The 18,932-nt window shown below is 41.4% G+C and overlaps 2 protein-coding genes across 2 annotated transcripts in view; both read left to right on the plus strand. All coding sequences in view use genetic code 11, as the record gives it.

Annotated features, from left to right (window-relative positions):
- The window catches only part of EGR_08985 (hypothetical protein), a gene marked incomplete at both ends in the record, with an annotated part of 16,928 nt that extends 12,550 nt beyond the window's left edge, over window positions 1-4,378 (plus strand). The window contains 2 exons of the mRNA XM_024498234.1: window positions 4,049-4,264; window positions 4,302-4,378. Coding sequence (XP_024347376.1) covers window positions 4,049-4,264; window positions 4,302-4,378 — 293 coding nt within the window. The remainder of the gene's footprint in view (window positions 1-4,048; window positions 4,265-4,301) is intronic.
- A 7,607-nt stretch (window positions 4,379-11,985) lies between these two features.
- Window positions 11,986-16,078, plus strand: EGR_08986 (DAZ-associated protein; the record flags this gene model as incomplete). The annotated part of the gene is made up of 8 exons (XM_024498235.1): window positions 11,986-12,225; window positions 12,575-12,901; window positions 13,026-13,160; window positions 13,721-13,815; window positions 13,973-14,294; window positions 14,645-14,709; window positions 14,756-15,016; window positions 16,030-16,078. The coding sequence occupies 8 exons, from the start codon at window positions 11,986-11,988 to the stop codon at window positions 16,076-16,078; spliced, it is 1,494 nt and encodes a 497-aa protein (XP_024347377.1).
- Window positions 16,079-18,932: the final 2,854 nt, after the last annotated feature.

Genomic DNA, 18,932 nt, shown 5'->3' on the forward strand with positions numbered 1-18,932 from the left:
CGTGGAACCTTACTGTCTGGTGGAAGCATACATAAAGGAGTTTAAGGGGTCCGTGTAGTGAAACGCAGAATTAGACTCAGTATGAAATGACAATAAGTGTGCGTGTGTGACTATTCATGAATCAGCGGTGTCTGATCTATTTGTCTTTATCAACTCTGCAAGGCCTCATGCATTTCCTCACAAACGCATACTTCACAGCAATGCCAATAGCGGTAGTGTGGAACAGCCTGAGTATTGAGCTTCGACTTCACACACATGTGGGTACACTTGTGTGTCTGACTTCAAGGTCCTTTTCAGTGATCTTTGTATTTTCCAACGTGCCAAGATCGATGAGTGATCTCCACAGCCTGTCATGTGGGCACACAATCTGCTTGTGATCTCGCCTGCTCTTACATGCCAGTGCCATGACAAGGCGTTGCCTGCCTTTTGAGTCTGCTGACGGATTGGCAGCAGCACAGGTGATAGAAATGAGTGAGTAAATGTTGAATATCAACACCAATAAAGTAGTATGTTGTCGTGGCGATGCCTGGCACATCTATGTTAAGATAAATGTAACAAATCATATTACCTAAGAATTGGAGCAAATACGGCATTGGGTGTGTATACTCAGCATCAATGAGATCACCGCGGGGATTGGTGATAAATCTAGGAGTTTGAGATTACCACATGGAATCAATTGCTGGTGGAATTAGCACCACAGTTTCAAACGACCTCTGTCATTCATCTGTGCCCGCATATCACAAACAATATATACCAACTTAGAGAAGATGTAAAGGTTTTCATTCTATTCTACTGCAAAATTTAGGGAGTTATTCTGAGCTGAGAACATTCAATAATGCAAGCAGTCATACTCCTACTAATACCTATCACAATCAGCTCAACGTTTCTACAGGTCGATTGATGATGTGAATGTATGCAGCCTTATGAACATGATTTTGTTCGCTTGCGTGGAAACGCCCACTTCCTCCATTAGTTCCTGCTTGCTATGGAAATGACACGGCTGCCCCTTCTGATACGGTTTACGCCATTGCTCCATATAAGGCGCATTGTCAGTGCATACTATAAACAGACGAGAAAGAAGCCATTCCGCGTCTTCGACATTCTGCAACACCTGACTATTCGGCTCTTATCGCATCCTGTCCCTCCCTGAGCACAGGCGCCTTTGTTAACTTACCTTACCGAGCAGATCGGATAAATGCATCCACGTTATTATCATCTCCTCCAATGTTGCGGTTTCACAAAGGGGACTTTTCAAAGACTTCTGCGTCGCAATCACATCTTGCTGGTTCTACGGACGAAAATAGAAAAATGAGAGTGAAAGAAAAGGCAGGAGAGGCAAAGCGGTAGCATCAACAGCAGCCAGAGGAGAAATTAGCAATACTTAGGCCACCGGCGTTGCCACTCACTGTGATTCTTTTTCTCCACACAGATGCATCCTGAGCTTTGTGAACCGCAAAGGGATGGTTCGTGACTCGTCGTACGAGTAGGCATATCATCTCGTCGCCTGTCAGGCTCAACATCTCCAGTTTAGTTCTAGCAGCATCCAGTAATTTGCTGTCAGCCATTCGCAGGTCCAGCACTGTACCCCCCAAGGCAGCAAATAGATCCTCATCTGTTTTCTTCGGCTGTTTTCAAAGAGAAAATTTTGACCCTCGCAATTGCTTCTAAAGCAATTTTATGATTGCTTTGTAATGTGACGAGGCGCTCAGTTTTACACGGACTATCAGAAGGTACTGCATGAAGAAAAGGAAAGGAGACATTCCGTGATGTGTGACATGCAAAATGAGTTGAGAGCCTCAGCATCTTATTGTAGAGGACTAAACCAAATCATGCCCGTGTCACAAACGGAGTGCTTACGTTTGCAACGTTTATGTTCGGTGACCAATTTACTTCTGTCATTTCCTTCAACGGATAAAATCAGCATCTAACTTGACATATGTATATAGTCAAGAAAATAGGAAATGTATGGTACTATTTGAAAAGCGCTGAAGCTTACACTCTCACGGTGGTTCTCACGTCACCGCAGATAGACGCTGCGGTGACAGTGGTGGTAAATGTCAGACACTTTCACTTGGACTGCTCTCACACAAGTGCTGCACCGCATAGATGGGTGCGGATTCTTAACTACTTCTCCAACTTCTGCTCCTTCAGCTTCCATCGCGACGAGGGTTCATAGACTTGAGTCCAAAATGGTATATTTGGGACGCAGCTGAGACATCAAATATTGCACAACAGTAGATGAAGCTTGCAGTTATGGCTCTGGTATGTGGCTGCATAAAAGGCACAAGCAGAAGGTGTCTGCACAGCAGGCTGTAGGGATCACTCATCCTTCTCAGGACAATGGAAAATACTAAGACCACAAGATGGAGAAGGCGGTGAAAACTTTCCCTTTAATTCTAACGCACATCCGCATGTATGCGAAGGCAATGGTCCACGCTCAGGCTATTACATTGTACGGCCACAGACACTCCCATAAAAGAAGACTTTTCTGAAGGGATTACAGGGGGCCTTTTAGAGTTGAAGAAGACACATGCCACTGATTATGTGTAACCGCAAATCCATTCTATTTGTCATTTTTACTTTGTTTAGCCCTATATTACCCTTCATGACTGGTCTCTCCGTGCCGAACCTGTCAGTTGAATTATTCACTGATCTACTTAGTAGATTTTCAATGATCTGGTGAAGAAATGCCGCTTTACCTCTCACTCGGCATTAATATTCTATGTTGCTCTATTTCATTGCATCAAGTCAGTGTCACAAAAATGTCACATTTTACACCAATAACTCACAACATCGGCACCAGTTGATTCCATCGGTGCAGCACACTTTTCTTTGATCAAGTGGCAGCGGGTGGAATACACTTCAATTCTAACCCAACAGGTGATTTCATCATAAAGCGGTGTAATCAGTCATCATAAAGCGCCTTTGCTATTCAGCTAATATTAATGCTTACATGATTACAACTGCTGCACACGATCACTACCAGGCCCCATCAGTCCAACAACCTGCTAGATTGACCTTTTGTTACACTTCTACCTCTCTCCTTCGCTGTCACCTATTGACAACTTGAGTGGAATAAAATACTTTGTCAATCGTGCCTCAACTCTTTTGCTAGTGGCACCATTCTCTGATCGTGTGTCAGTACACAACTAATGCAGAGGTATAGTAGATATCAGTAAGAGATGAGCAATCGTTTTAATACTGCACCGTTGCACAAGAGGATAGTGTTGTTGGTCATCTTCAACCTATTAAAAGTGGATCCCCCTGTATGCAGGATCGCATGAGTTGTAGTTAGCAAAAGATGATTCTGGTTTCAGCTCAAATTAGGACACTTGTCTATAAGTCTTCAGCGGTCGGCTAAGAAAACGGAAACGGTGTAGCCTTGATTCATTTGCACTGTTCATAGTCAAGAGGCATCCTGCTCCATTTTTTACTATACTGATTTGTCTCTAGTCACCTGTACAATGGTGGTGTGCCCTGACTGCAAACAGTGGGAGTAGGTTCATTTGAGTTAGACGTTAATCTGCGTCAATCGTATTTTGCGGTATTATTGGTGTTTAAGCAAAGTTTCGCGCACTTTTCCTCTGCACCTCTTTGCTGGTCTGATAGAGTCTGGATCTACGCACTCGCCAATTATCACTAGTTCTTATGGAATGTGCTGCAATGAGAAGTGGATTTCACTCTCCTAACAGTGCTTTCAAACTAAATGCTTTCTGCACTACATTTGACATAGTTATGGACTGCGAATCATACATATCTGACCAGGATGGTGTGCAAAATTCATTATGAAATGATCATCAAGGGGAAGCAGGTCGAACCTCAATAGCTACTCCATTGTGTGCCTCTACGAAGTTGTCTGCCATCCACAGTAGACGTCTTCCTTTTGCCTAAAGTAAAGTGGGGAGTGGGTGTTTAAGTGGAATGGATTGGTTTACTGCAGTCAGGAAAGCAACAACCGAGTTAACCTCGGAAGTCACACACTAGTCTGTGGTGGGAAACTGAGGACGCAAGACAAAGAAGGCTAATCCTCCAATTCTATTGCAACTAGTGGCACAAAATTCAACATTTTCAAAAACTTTTTGGCATTTAGGATGCATTTATTTATTTGTTTCTAAAGAGAAGCACCTTCATTTCCATGCACATGGCTCAAAATTCAATTTTTTTGTAATTTTGTTTTACCTACTCAAGTGGCTGGAAAAAATCCCCTTTTTTTTCTTGCACTGGACTCGGGTTTTAAGTTCTTTCTCACAGCGCAAATCAGGATGTGTCCGACTTTATTCATTGTGTACTATGCTCTTTAGATGAGATGAATGGAAATGAGGTAGTCACCAATCCTCATCATTTACATTCTCGAGCAAATTTTATCCAAATCGCCTAATGGTAGACAGTCAAACGATGGCAGATTATAAAAGGTAGACAACTACTTAACAAAAGTGAAGAGGATCAAAGTTGCGTTGGACTAGATTTATCTTGCCTCTTCAAATCGGAATGCATTTTACAAGTGGAATTACTCTCTAGATTTATCGAAGGATTTGGGGGAGGAAATCTATTATAGTTATTTGTTTTCCATAAAAATTTAGATGCCATGTCAACGGCCACTCAATTTTACTATGACAACAAATATCAGCTGCAGAGATTCCATGGTTTCCTTCTATGCTCCCCCAGCGGTTGGCATGGCCACATTCCATCAATTTGCAGTCCGACACCTGGCTAGCACAACATCGCATACTCTTGTATTAATTGACTTGTCTACTGATAAATCACTTTTTAAATACTACTGGAGATATTTCAAGCCAACTGTGTACAGATTATCTATTTTAGGGGTTGACGCAATAAATGTGCACTACTAAAATAAAAGTAAGTAGAAGCAAGTGCAACTGCGGACCAACCGAAGAATATCCTTATGCCACAATCATTAAATGAAAACAGTGGACCATAACGCAAGCTTATCGTAGGGTGAAGCATCACACTGTCACTACGGTTGCAGATTGCAAACGCCCTCTTTTTCATGAAGAATACAAGCGAGGCGGCTCAATTACACAGCGCGTAATCTCGATGATCGCCTGATCAGCCTTAAATTCTGTTATTGTCTATGGGCATTCCCCGTAAACCTTCGGACATTGCAATGGCTGTTTAACTCGGCGGTGCTCGTAATTACTTGTGATGAACCTTAGATATATTGCTCACTAAATGGATGTTCCTGGTTAATTGAGCAACAACTCGCTAATCTGCCAGACCACCTTCAGAAATGAAATAATGTAACTTACCAACCATCACGTGCAGCATGAGAAAGACATTTGATTTGAGGTTTTAATCTGTAACGCATACTACTTGTGTTCATCATGAAACAGATGAAGTCACCGCCACCATCTAATTTTGCTTTTGGTATCACCCGTCTTTGATCCAATTCAGCGCACTCTCCCTCCACATTGGGACTTTGCTTTGCAGTAAAAGTGCTAGCTTACCCAGTTTGATTTCATCAAAATGACCCCTCAAAGAATAATATTAAAGTTTTCTTCCATAAGGCGACTTAATTTAACGGGAACTTTCGATAGTAATATGTCGATTGGAGAGGTGGATTGATCTATCTTGTGAAAAACGCACCCCCTTTCCAAAATAAAGAGTCTTTGAAAAATATTTCAGGCAGAGAGAATGGTTTCTGCTAAACGGTGTTTCAACGAGTAGGGAATAGGGGTAGTTGCGATAGTCACGGAGGTGAAGGGCAGAGCATGGATTGAGCGCCTTCGAAGTCTCTATATGGCTTGGTAACAATGGGAGTCAAAGTAGAAAAGAACTCAGTGCCAGAATTGTGTGTAAAGAAAATTTACTCGTCGATTAGAGCAAAAGTATGTGGAATAATACCATCAGTTATAAAATAATGGCAGAATTTGCACTTTATCGTTAAAATACATGTTTTCTGTATGCATCTATTTAAATGTTATGTAGGCAGATTGGAAAGACATCATTACTTTCAAATGCCAGAATTTTTTAAAGGCAAACAGGCATTTATTTTACTATAAAACTGCTTGTTTTGAATGTAAAGGTTAAGGGCAAAATATTTGTATGTCCTAAAAATATTCCTAATGCAATGACATGGAATTAGAGACAGAAAATCTAATATTGGAACTGATGCACTTATTTGCTATGCACATTTACGTTTGTTGCTTATCAAAATTTGCGAAGGCAAATATGAATTTGTGCATTTTCCTTATGTGCCAACTTATTCGAATTAAGCAGGTCGACATGCGCGTATTCGAGAGCTCAAACACACCTAGTAATACAAAGCTTTTTAGTCGGAATTATTTCAGAGGTATTAGCAGCTCTTGTTGAAAATGTATTTGTTTCATTGTAATTATTTTCGTGCATATCATATGTAAGTATTTACTGACTCATGGTGATAAACGGAAAAGACGTGTCTCAATTTTGTGTGCATCGATGCTCGTGGGTGAAGGTTTCGTTGATGATGGTTATTTGCGTGCTCCGTTCGCAGTATGCTTCATTGCCTTTCCTTTTCATCAATTTGCATGCCATAAAAAATATTTATGCCTTTATTTTTTGGCTGACTGCTGTAGAATAGACTTACAAGTATTGTGTTTAGTTTTATAGGTAGTATATTTTGAGGTGTGCGCGTTTATACTTTCGCAAATATTTTGGCATACTAAATGCTTGATTTATTTAATTTGCATATTATGAACTTATTTTTAAGTACTGGGGATGTATAATTAGTAGAACAGACTGCTACATTGAAATAAGATAACTCAATGCTAGTGTTTGATGGTGATGCCTGGGGGATTTTCAAGAATTGCTTATTTTTCCAAAATAAAGCACATCCGTTTTGATGCGGATGCATCAGGCCATGAGTGTTGCGAACTGCTTATTACTATTAATCATGTGTGCGGTTGTTTCGCAGCTAAAATACTTGCTGTGAGGTCCTCGCCAGTTGATGCCATTGCTGGCCAACAATTCGCTCCGGTCAAGTGGTGGCGTGCAGTGGCACTGCTCAACTTTGTACTGGCAGGCACTTTTGCCTTTTCTACTGGTCACTTCTTCTAGCAGTGTAGCCAATCAGCACGATGCGTTACTACAGTTCAGCCAGTAGTTGTGCATGCTTGATCACAGTCGACACACATGATCCACACCAGGTATCGCCAATCAGGCCTATCTAAAAGCCACAACCTCTTCACATTCCTTCACTCAATCGCTGCCACTTATTGATACCTTGAATGGAATGAAGTGCGCAAGTGCGAGAGCCCTAACTTTGCTACCAGTTGCACAAGTTGCATTGATTGTGTTTTAGTGTGCAACTAATACGAAAGCATGTTAAGCAGCTATGAGAGAAAAGCAATTTCCGCCACCTACAAACGCTACAAATGTAGATAATAACGGTAAATAAAGTGACTGAACCACCTAAATTTATCATCTGTTTAATGTTCTTTTTTGCATAACATTCTATATGTAGTGTATCACATAAATGCATTAAATTTGGACCCACTGTCCTTCAAGTTAGCACACATGCACATGCCTTTTCTCTCTCCTTTCCCCCTTTTCTCCTTCTTTCTACTAAACATGCCCGTAATCAAAGCCATGACGTTCTCTGTAATTTTACTATGACACTCAATTTGGTCTACGTGAGGTAGCAAACTTGTCATCCTGCTGTAGCAAGCTTTAGGGACAAATGATACTCAAACCACCTTACTTACATCTTCGATAACCAGCAGTCCTGTAACTGTGACACTTCTCTACACGCGACCCTAAAAGGTCATTGTTGCTTTAGTGTTGTATGATTTAACCTTGACTATAATTAATGATTTAATTATAATTAATGTTGGGAAACAAATCTAAATTTGGTATAGGATGAAGACATTCCGCAAAAGGTTGATTAGCGGGTGTGAGTGCGCAAAATCCAATTAGAAATGTATTTCGAAGACAGTTGAGAGGGCTCAATTACACAGGTTAAGAAAAGTGTGAGCATCAAATTCCGTGATTTTCCAAGGGTCTAGAACGATAAGCTGCCTGTAGTTTATCAAAGCCCTAGTAGAGATGGCCTAGTTAAATGTGATATTGTTTAGGTGAGCCATAATTTCATGATGACCTACTGAATCCTGCGTGTAATTAGAAGGATTGAATTCATTTGCCTAAAGTGCAGTTGCACAGATCAGTATGCACAAACCTACCTTTAGAGTTTGGTGGTCATTCAACCTTTACACGGGCAGCAGAAATCTTTAATTTTAGGTGATTTATGTTGTCTACGGCACTGAATCAGCATAGTATTTTGGCGGCGCGGCAAACAGTTATGGATGATAAAAGTACTACTTCACCACTTCCACGAGTGCGAATCAACAAATACAGCGCTACCCAGAATGCTTAAGCAAAAATGTCACTGAGTACGTGCAGCCAGCATAGATTCGACCGTCGCTACGATTGGCCATAGCACCAAATGTGATGAGATCCTTGTGAGGAAATGAATGCTGGTGGAAATGTTACGACTGTCTTATCAAATATTACTAAGTGGGAGATGTGGTGGAAGACAAACCACTAGATAGCAAACAGTTTACCCAGGTATGGCGAATCGGTCAATTGCTACGGCTAATTGTGACCTACCTCCTTTGTTTAATCTCATCGTCTGAAAGACGTTCTCTCCGCATGGCTTCTTACGTTAGCATAGCTTTGACTCTGAACGCATTCGGCGAACTGTTCAAGGTCTGCCCAACCTCGTTCACTATTTGCTTCATTTAATGAAACGAGGAGTATATACGAGCAGGGAGGTTTATTGGTTGACACAGAAGAAGGTTGCCCTGTAGCATAGGTGCAGCCCTCAATTTGCTTATTTGAATCAGGCATCACAATTGCGTGACATATTCTCATTTTAGGTTTGCTTTACTTGTTTACTTCTCTACCTGTACTTCTATTTGGTCCACCATTGTTGATAACTTACCAGTGCCTGTCAACACTTTTGCTTTCCGACCGGACACTTCTAGCTTTTAGCGTCTTCAGGAGGTTCTCATATATCACAGCACTTATGTGCTATGACAGAGAGTACATATTGGTAGGCTTTGGAGATTGATAGAGGAATGCCGTCATTTGCCCACTAACACCTTACCTTCGTAAGCAGGACTGGCATCCCATTTACGCGATCCCTTCACTCATTGGCTACATCATAAATGAGAATGTTGCATTATCTCATTTTTGACTTCCAAACTAGTCAAATCCTGCGCACAAGACAGAATAATGTTCTTAAAATTGCAAAGATAGGTAAATTTGGGACGAAAACAATATTTCTACAAGGTTAATAATGCGCCATGGCGATGAATCAATGAGGCGTTAAAAGGTGCAATTAGAGCATTGTTCCTTTCCAACCAATCAGCAGGTCACATTAGCTGAAGGGTTCGGTGCCCTACCTTCCCCTCTCTACTTTTTAGACCTAGGATGGGCAGTAGCACTACTTATATGTCAATTTATAACTGTGATGTGTGACTGTGCATGACCTCACCTGAATCACTTAATGACCTACTCAGGCAAATGTCAGTCACCTGACAAATAGGCACTGCTCTAACTCTCAGTTGATGCTGTCCCGCTTCACCGCATCCTCTCAGTGCCACAATAAATGTTAGCATTAGCGCAAACAAGTCGTTAATTTGAGAATAAGCAGCAAATGAGGTGCGCTTCAATTGAAGCCTTCGCTTCGACAAACCTACCCCTGATCAAGTGACGGAGTTTACCTCGCACCACAATTTCAAACTGGCAGGCACTTTTGCCATTTCTATTTGTCAATTTTTATGGCGGTTTGAACAATCGCCACGATGCTTTGTTTTAGTTCATTCAATAGCAGTGTTATTAGTGTTCGACATACGTGACACCCGACGCACATGACTCAAGCCGGGCATTCAAGCATCGGCTGTTATCCGTAAATGACTTTACTTTTTTTAGTTTCTTACGCCCTAATGTGCCTACGGTTGACGACATTGTTCCTTGCAATCTGTCAAGGTCATCAATGCATTTGTGAGTGGCTGCTTTAATGTTAATTATGATTGATAATTAATGTGTGAATTTCCGAAAAGAATAGAAAATATGAGTAATGATCTTCCAATCAAAAATTATGAATTCATAACGAAAAATTGTAAATTTGGTAGAATCACTGCCAAATTTTAGAAAAATGTCTTGTAGTCCTTTCTTACTGGGCTCAATTTGCATAGTCTCAAGTGAGAGGAAAACTTTAACCTTATAGTCATTAAAAATAAGCTTTGATGGACTGCTGTTTCAGTTTTTTAGGTTCTTTAATTGCGAACTGCCCTATAACCCATTAACGTTTACAATGGGACGCAGGCATACTCATGCATATACGCATATACAAGAGGCGTTTAGTTAATTTTGAATCTACTCTCCTCCTCATGAGTACGCACTCACTCTCCTTTCCCCTTTATCCCTCTTTCTCTGAAATGCCCAGGAACAAGGCCAAGAGGATCTTTGTCTATCCGCCAAGACGATGGAGCTGGTCTACGTGGAATGAAACAGATGAACATATTAGTTGGTGACACATTTACCCCTTGGCATAAAGAATGCCTTGGGTGGCACTTATTAGGTATTGGATCTCACTAGCCAGGGTAAATTACATCAGGCTCACACTCAGTTTATTCCTTCTTTAGATTGACAGAAACTTGAGCGCCTTCGGTTTTGTCAGATATGGTGGAGTTTCCTCCCACGACTCTCATCCTACTAAGACGCTAGTTGCTGATTAGTATCGCCTTTGACAGATGTTTTAAGGTGGTTTAGTCACCATTGTCATCACCTACCTTTGAGGTGGTGATGAGTGAAGACGCTTGCTAGGATCTCTTATACGCATATCTTGATTCTGTTTTGGCTGCACACTGAAGCACGACCAATGAATGATCCAACTAGCACAAGAGTTGAGACACACCCTACTACACACTTTTTCACTCAAGCAGTCTATTAGTGGCATTAGAGGTAGAAAGAGAGAGAGGGAGGGGTGTAGCGGTTATGCAGACGAGCAGGATGATTATTTTGCAGGGCCTAGCTTAGGTTGTGTGTGTCACCTGTAACCATGGGAGCACAGCTATTGGCTATACTGCAATAAGGCATCGTACTGATTGGTTCCACCGCCATGAGAATCGATCAAGAGTAATGCCAAAGTGCCTTTCAGTTTAAAACTGTGGTGTAAGCCATACACCACTACATCGTCGGAGGAGAGTGTGGCGAAGTGATGGATATTACTTATGCGGATCTTATTTGTGGAATATGCGCAAAGTTGTAAGTCATTTGCGTTAACAATGACCTGTTTTATGTGGCACTAAGAGGCTGCAATTTAAATAGACATTTATATGAATAGGTGCTGTTTGGCATGTGCTTCAAAGTACGAACAGGGTACAGCCGACTTTTACTCACAACGCCTATTTACATTTCGTATGCCTGATCCATTGAATAGCTGTAAACGGATAGATGCATTTTAGGCTAGTGTGAGGGGATAAGCCGTTTGATGACAGAGCTATCAGTGAGAGAATGTGATGAAACATTTGCTGATGTAGTTGCATGCAGTGCTTTCTCTGAATTTGTAACAGTCAAAACCATTGCATGCAAATCAGAAATGTTATATAGGCGCGTAGACGGAAGACTGGTAGGCCAAAGCTTTGCGAAGAGCATAAGAGGCAGGGGATATAAAGCTGTGCCATTTCGTGGAAGAAGAACTAGTGGAATTTGAAGGATTCGTGGAGCAAAATAGCTTCTGTCTTCGTCAACTCTGGAATGCTTTACCCCTTCCCAAATACGAATACTTCCTTTACAGCGGTGCCTATGGCAGTAACAGTGTAGGCAGTGAAGGCTAGGCCGATTGTAGCGGATTGAGTTAACATTTGCATGCAAGGGTGTGCTTGTATGACTTCGAGGGAACATTGCTGAATCTGACGCTAATATGCACATTACTGTGAGAAGAAAAAGTGAAATTTGTTTCTAATTTCAATTGTGCCGATAAGGATGAGCGAACCCTACCGTCTGCCATGCGGACATACATTATGCTTGCGACCTTGCCTACTGTCTCACACAAGATCCACAACAGTGCGCTGCGTTCACTGTCGTGAGGCATTTGACGTGGCGGAACTGCGTCCCAACTTTGCTATTTTGTCTCAGCTCAATCGGCTCTCCTGGAATCAGGAGCAGAACCAAAAGGAGGAACAAAAGCAAGATTGTAAACAGGCATATTTTCAAGAGCATCAGGTAAGGAATAAAATTTTTGTTTTAGTTATCTGCTATCCCTAAAAAGCGTAGATAAAGTTGAGGTATTTTTTGCACAGATTTGACGTATACATGATATGCGACTTTCTCATGGGGTTATGGAAGTGTGTATCTGTGCGTGAGTGACTGCAACTTAGAAGAAAAGATACTTTGCCGGCTGGTTGAGTGCTAGGTGAGGAAAAACACGATAGCCTATGAGATGATCTGTTGACACCTACTGTATTCTCGTTAGCTTAAAGTGCTAAAAAGTCAACTAGTGTCTCATGAAGATGTGTTGTTGGTAGCAAACCGGCACCTAAGGTTTATGGTTTTCTTCCTTTGCTTCATGCAGTACCGCCTGCTGCTGCACACCAAGTTGAATGTGCTGTCTTACCACAAGGCGATCTTAAATACGCGTTTGGAGCAGTTACAGGAGTTAAATTCCTTGGGGTTGAAGACAGAGGAGAGGACAAAGGATGAGATTATTGATGCCTTGGATGCAGCGGTGCTGCATCTGTGCCAGATGGCAGACACAGCTCTGAATACTGCCACGCTGAAAGTGTGGAAAGTGAATGAGGTCAGCCACGGAAATGTAGATGCACTAGTGCGATGGATCACGCGCCTCTCTCTCAAAGTGAGGAGGATACAAGATGTCTACGCGTCCCCGATTGGGATCACAGTGAGTGGCAATGGACGTTGGACTGTGTATTTCGAACTTGTCTGGCTGCATCTGCAAACGTTCCTCTCGTCATTGCCCTTTTTTGCCTTCCCTCTCTCAAACTCCATTAAATTCTTTTCTGTAGAATTGGCAAAAGGCGGTGGCGCGTTGGAAGTCATTGAAACAGTGTTCACGTGAAGCCAAGCGTTTGGAGGAGGCGGTGAAGCAGCTAGGCCCTATACCCATGACACAGATGCAAGTGTCTGATCGGTTCATTAAGGTAGGTTACTAAATGCATCTGAGCGTATTTGCGGGTGTGTGTATGCATGCAAGGCGATGCGACTTGAGTGATGGATTTTAGTCAACGTTGGATGGCTGTCTAGAGAGCTTTACCCACTTCATTCAATCCGCTACAGATAATGACTTTTTCCGTGGGGTTTATTTTTATTTCCACGGTGGGCTTTGAAGAATATTGCTTTAGAATCAAATAAATAAGGGAATAAAGGATGCAGATAGCTGTGACACTGGAACAAATCACCTTCATCAATGGAATGGAATGCGTGTTTTAAAGCTGCCTTAACCAATTAATTGCTAAGTCTTTGCGCATGGAATTTTTCCTTTACCATGAACTTGAAAAGAATTATAAGACAGGGTAAGGGCTTGCAGAAACGGAGTGGTTGGTATAAATCAATGCGAAATAAGAGGCAATAAGGATTTTAGACCTACCACTGGAAGGAATCCTTAACGTAACGTGACAGGATGAAGAGGATTTCCATGAATCTTTGACTGGCAGTAAAACTGAACTGTAGGTAACGGATAAATTAATTTGCTTTTGTTTAGGTAATCCAACAATTGAGTGAGTTCAGTCTCATTATTCGTGATGGAATGGTCCCTGCAACACTAATCTCAACAAGCTACAGCATTAAAAATGAAAGGTAAGTGCAACAGGAAGAACTTATTCATACTTCAAGTTATTAAAAACATAGTAGGAGTTAGAGAAAGTGAAGATAAGGAAGGGAAGAAAGGAAGGATTAGTTAAATATGGACTAAGATTTAATAAAGTGTTTTGATGTGTGTGTGTGCTTAAAGTAGAAGCCCTGGAGCCAACGTCAGCACAAACAACACCGTAGAGACGTTAGAGGCGAAAATATACGTAGGCGGACTGCGAAGGACCCACACAGAGAGTCAGTTGAGACAATATTTTAAAAAGTATGGCGCCATCACAGACTGCTGCATCTCGCGCGATTTCAAAACAAACGTGTCGCGACGCTGCGGATATGTGACGTTTTTAAAGGAGGAGTACGCCAGAAAAGCAATCGAAGATAGCCCGCATATCATCAAGAGTGATCCAGTAAGAGTGAAGATATTCAAGAAGAAAATCAAACAAAAAAAGGAAAAAACAAAACCTACAAAAGTAAGTTGGTAAACATAAGACAAAAAAGAAGAAGAATTGAAAAAAAATCAAAAAAATATATAAAAGGACTGGCTACAAAAGGGAGAAGGAAATGTCAAAAGGTAAAAATAATAATCAAAAAAAACTGTCAAAATAAGGAGATATTCAAAAAAAAGACAAAAAAGGCTAGTTCACTAACAGCAAAATAAAAATTGAGTGATAAAAGTCAACAAGAAATAGAAGAGTGAGGCGATGGGATTGTCAACTCCTTTGCCTATAACTCACCAATCCAGCAATATGGCAGTCTATTGTGTTAACTCGCATGCCACTCGTAGACTCTTCGCTGCACCCCTCCTACGAAGCACCACTAGCACATTGGCCATGTGGTGTTTACGAGGCTCGAAGTGGCGTCCACGCTTGGTGCAACGGATGCACTGTGAGTTTGATGCTGGTGGTTGTGAATGCCATATTTCCATTTGCAGACACGAAGTGGCTTCGAATGATGTCGAAGTGGGTCATCAGTTGGTGGTAGATGATCTTCCGCCTGTCCCAAAGTTGAATGATATTTTATCCTTCTATGGTAAATTCGGAGCGGTTACGCATGTGAGAGTGGATGAGGAGATGCACAGAGCCTTCGTGGCCTTCTCCACTGCAGAGGCTGTTCAAAAGGCAGTGGCAGCGGCGCCTCCTCGCTTCAAGAGTGCAAATCTTCGCGTCTCCTTGTGCGATGAGCATGGATGGAGGTACGCTACTTCCTGATCTTTCACTCCCACTTCCCAAGCATCCTGCTGCTCGTGTGCTCGAATGCTCTGCCCACGAATATCTTATTCCCCTACCCGTGTTCTTCCCTATTCCCTTTTTCTTTTTCTTTTCTTTTATAACACTTGTTTTTCACCTCTTTTTTTGCCTTTCTGTGCTAGTTTTTCTCTTTTATTGCTGCCTTTTTCTCGTCTTCTTTTACCTTACTAGCATATCCCGCTGAATTTTTTTTACCCTATTCTTATTCCTTTTTTCGTGGTCTTTTTCTTACTTTTGTGGCCTTTTTTACTTCCTCATAGCTCTGTTTTTTTTTCCTTTGTCGCTTTTATATTGGGAGATGGTCGTTTTGACGTATATACACCGCTTAGGAAATTTTCTTTTAATATATGTGATATTTTTTCACGGACGCCACCAATCTTATTCCAATTTTTCACCTTTTTACAGTTCTTATCCTTTGCTACGGCAAAGTACCTCACTTTAAACATTTTATTAAGCTCTAATTTTCGCATGATTATGTGAGTATACACTTACCACCAGTATTTTTTACATTCTGATATACAGTTTACTGCATTTGCTGGTTGTTTGAAGTGGCTCTACGATTTTTTAACTATCGCGAATTTTATGAAACCACGCAGGCAGTGTTTTGACTTTAATGGAGAGGGCGAATGTCGTACCTTACATTATGAATTATTTAAGCCAACGCGCTAATTCAGTTTGTCCTCAATGATGAGCTTGATTTCTCCTTAACGCGAGGCCATTGTAGGACGCGAAATATGTAGGCTGTGGCGGTTGCTGTTTAACCTTTTTCAAATACTTTAGGCATCCATGTAAATGGGACATGTGTCGTCAGAATATTCGGCCAGTTGTGTTGTTGGTGGTGTGTTATATTTGGCGTGTTAATCGGAGGAGGAACTGGGAGCTGCGACAGCATCTGCAGGAAGGCACGGATGATATGCATGAGAATGAGAAAAGAAGGATTAAAGATTTCTTAATTGAGACAGATTATGACGCAGATTGTGGGATTGCTAGAGGAGAAGAAAAACTAAGCAATCAAGTACAAGATATGTCACAAAATGCAAACAAAAAATTAAGGCATTTTGCAGTACGTGGAGTGAGAAATGACAGAGCAAAGAAAAGTGGAGAGATTGAAGTAGTTTTGTTAAAATCGTGCAGAAACTGAAGTAAGTAAGATGGAGATTGTAATTGAAAAAAAATTTGTGCATGAATGAACCATAAAGATGTGGGGTCAAAGCCATACTGCAGCCTCAATGTTCAACCAAATTCCCTTTAAGCACAAGTCGGATCATAAAGACCTCTACCTTAAATGGATTACTTAGTGATCTCTATGCGTTTTTACATTCTTTCTTTCACATCGCCTTCATCCTATTTTATGATAACACAAGTTAAATATTAACAATCAAGTGCATTAAAAACTGCTTTCAGAGTCACCCCTGAAGACAATTACTTAGTGGCATTTGCTTTTCGAGGAATCACGATTCGACGTGAATATCACTGAGAGGGCTTCCACAGCCACCAGGTACGCAAGCTCGCAACATTTAAAAATTGCAATAATTTGCACTACTCTAACCCTGCGCACTACTTTCTGGCGACGCTATTTCATACCTAAGCAAAGAAATTTGAGCAAATTGCTGCTAAACACCTTCATTGGACTTCTTTTCCATGTAAGCCTACAGACGACGCTCAGTCCACAATAGCATTGCAGTCGAAATTGGTACGCTGTGCATGAGCCGACTTAACTCTCCGAGTCACTAAATGCAATGAGCTGTAGCTCAAATCGTCCAAAGTTTCTCACGCAATGTATGGCACGCCTCCAATGACAGAAGCAGGGTGCACATTCCCCTCACCACGATGTTGATGCTAATGGAATGCCTTGCATCTGGCGGATGTTGGGCCTCGGCAGTGTGCAAGAATGGCATTAGAATTACGCGTTGACTATTACCTATTGTCTCACCTCACCGTGTGATTTAGGCCACCTTCAAAGAGGAGGAATGGCTGACCTCCAAAGCGTTTAACTTTGCACACAATTCCAATGCCAGATTCAAAGTAAACGACGGCTCTTCTCAACACGATGACGTTTTTTGTCCGCAACAGTCGGATTTCCCCTTTGATGCAGAGCGATTGTTGGACAGCACCAGAACCCAAAATTGAAAAGGAAAATAGGTTGACTGTGTTATTTGGCTCATAACGATTTGTACTGCCTTTTGTGAATAGTGTTGATAACAGGCACAAACAGAATATGTCGTCATTTATTGAATCGACTTGTGGACCGAGGCTGCAGCAGCTTCATTTCCCATGGTCATGATTCAGTATGGTATTTGAGGCTCGTGGGAGGTTGTTTACTGCAATAAGAGACTGCTCAGAGCTATCAACACCAAGGACGTGTAATCAGCCTCCTTTGTGTCAATGACTTCATTTTAATTTTTTCATGCTTTTCAAAGGCGGCGCTTTTGCCACTGTAACCTATGGCCATCAAGTAGTCAAGTTGTCCCTAACGTATGGCACGGTCCAGGGTGCACGCTTCTGCTACCATTATCTGTCTGTATTCAGATTAATGGCGTATGTACAGGGGCTAACGCTAACTATGAGGTGCAATGATTAGTAGCAGCGAAAGGGCGCCTGGTAAAGCTTGCTGTATTTATAGCATTGGTAAAATGAGGAGGAGGTTGGTGGAAAGCAGAGGTAATTGTTCTAGGTTGACATACTTGGGTAGGAGGAGCAAAGAGTAGAGGCATATTAGAGAAGTTCTGTGTGAAACAAATCATGGCATAGATTGTCCGAATATTAGAGAGGTAAGGAAAAGAGAAGAATTTAGATAAGGTAAACATAGACAAGGGATATCGCGAAAGGCAAGTGGTAGAGAAAGATATAAGTCGGGGAGAGAGAGAAGACATTTTGAAGAAACTGGACGGATAGACATAGCAGCCTATACACAGAATAGGTTATGGTTGACGAAAGGCATGTGGCTAGTGTCTGTATCATAAGCATCCTTAACCGTATATCCAAACGGTGGTAGTAGCAGCATGTTGCAGCCCAAAATGAAGAGAATCCAATCGCTGTAAGCATCTGGTTTACTTTCTCTGTTCGAGAAGTTCCATGTTTCATGTGCCTTACCCCTTTAGCTTTTCCCTTACCTTCCAGTTCTTAAACCTATTCAATGTTTTTGCACTTGGTAAGGATACATTTGCTCTCGTCAACTTCCATGGTCTATGAACAGTCGAAATGAAAAGCGGCGGTAGCTGTATGAAATAGAGATTGGCATTTAAAAAAAAAACATTAAATCAGGAATGAGTTTCGCAGTGAGCTTTTGATATACTCTACTAGTTCTTTAAATCTGTTGATTGTTTAATGTGTGACCAAATGCAGTCGTACCTTTCCTCAAGAATTTCCCAATTGACAACTCCAATGGTCCAATGTTTCGAGAGCTAAAGTTTCGATTTTTGAATTTTTATGAGTTTTTGCACCTAAAGTCACTATCATCTACGCAGATTAACTGCTAGTATGCATTGAAAAACTCTCTGTGCTTACTTTACACCAAAGGCCTTCAACTTCGTCTTGCCAAGGTAGCAACCTCTTCACTGACGACGATCGCCACCATTAGCATTGAGTGCGTGAGAACAGCAAATCCTTTGGTGGTAGCGTGAGATTTAAAGTAAAAACCACCAATGCAAACTAATTAGAAAGATTTTAGAAAGAAATTCTTGAAAGATAAACATGGGGGTATAAGCACAGTTGTAGTGCAGCTGGGGACCTCTAGCTTATAGAGCGGATGAAAATAAATGGCGCTAAACATCTCGTGGTATGCATCAAGTTTCACCAACAAGAGCAGTCGCAATTACGTCGACTGGATACAAATGTTAACAATATTTGAAAGTCAAGCCT

Source organism: Echinococcus granulosus, assembly GCF_000524195.1.
Source record: "Echinococcus granulosus chromosome Unknown EG_S00126, whole genome shotgun sequence".
In the NCBI taxonomy this organism is placed as follows: Eukaryota; Metazoa; Platyhelminthes; class Cestoda; order Cyclophyllidea; family Taeniidae; genus Echinococcus; species Echinococcus granulosus.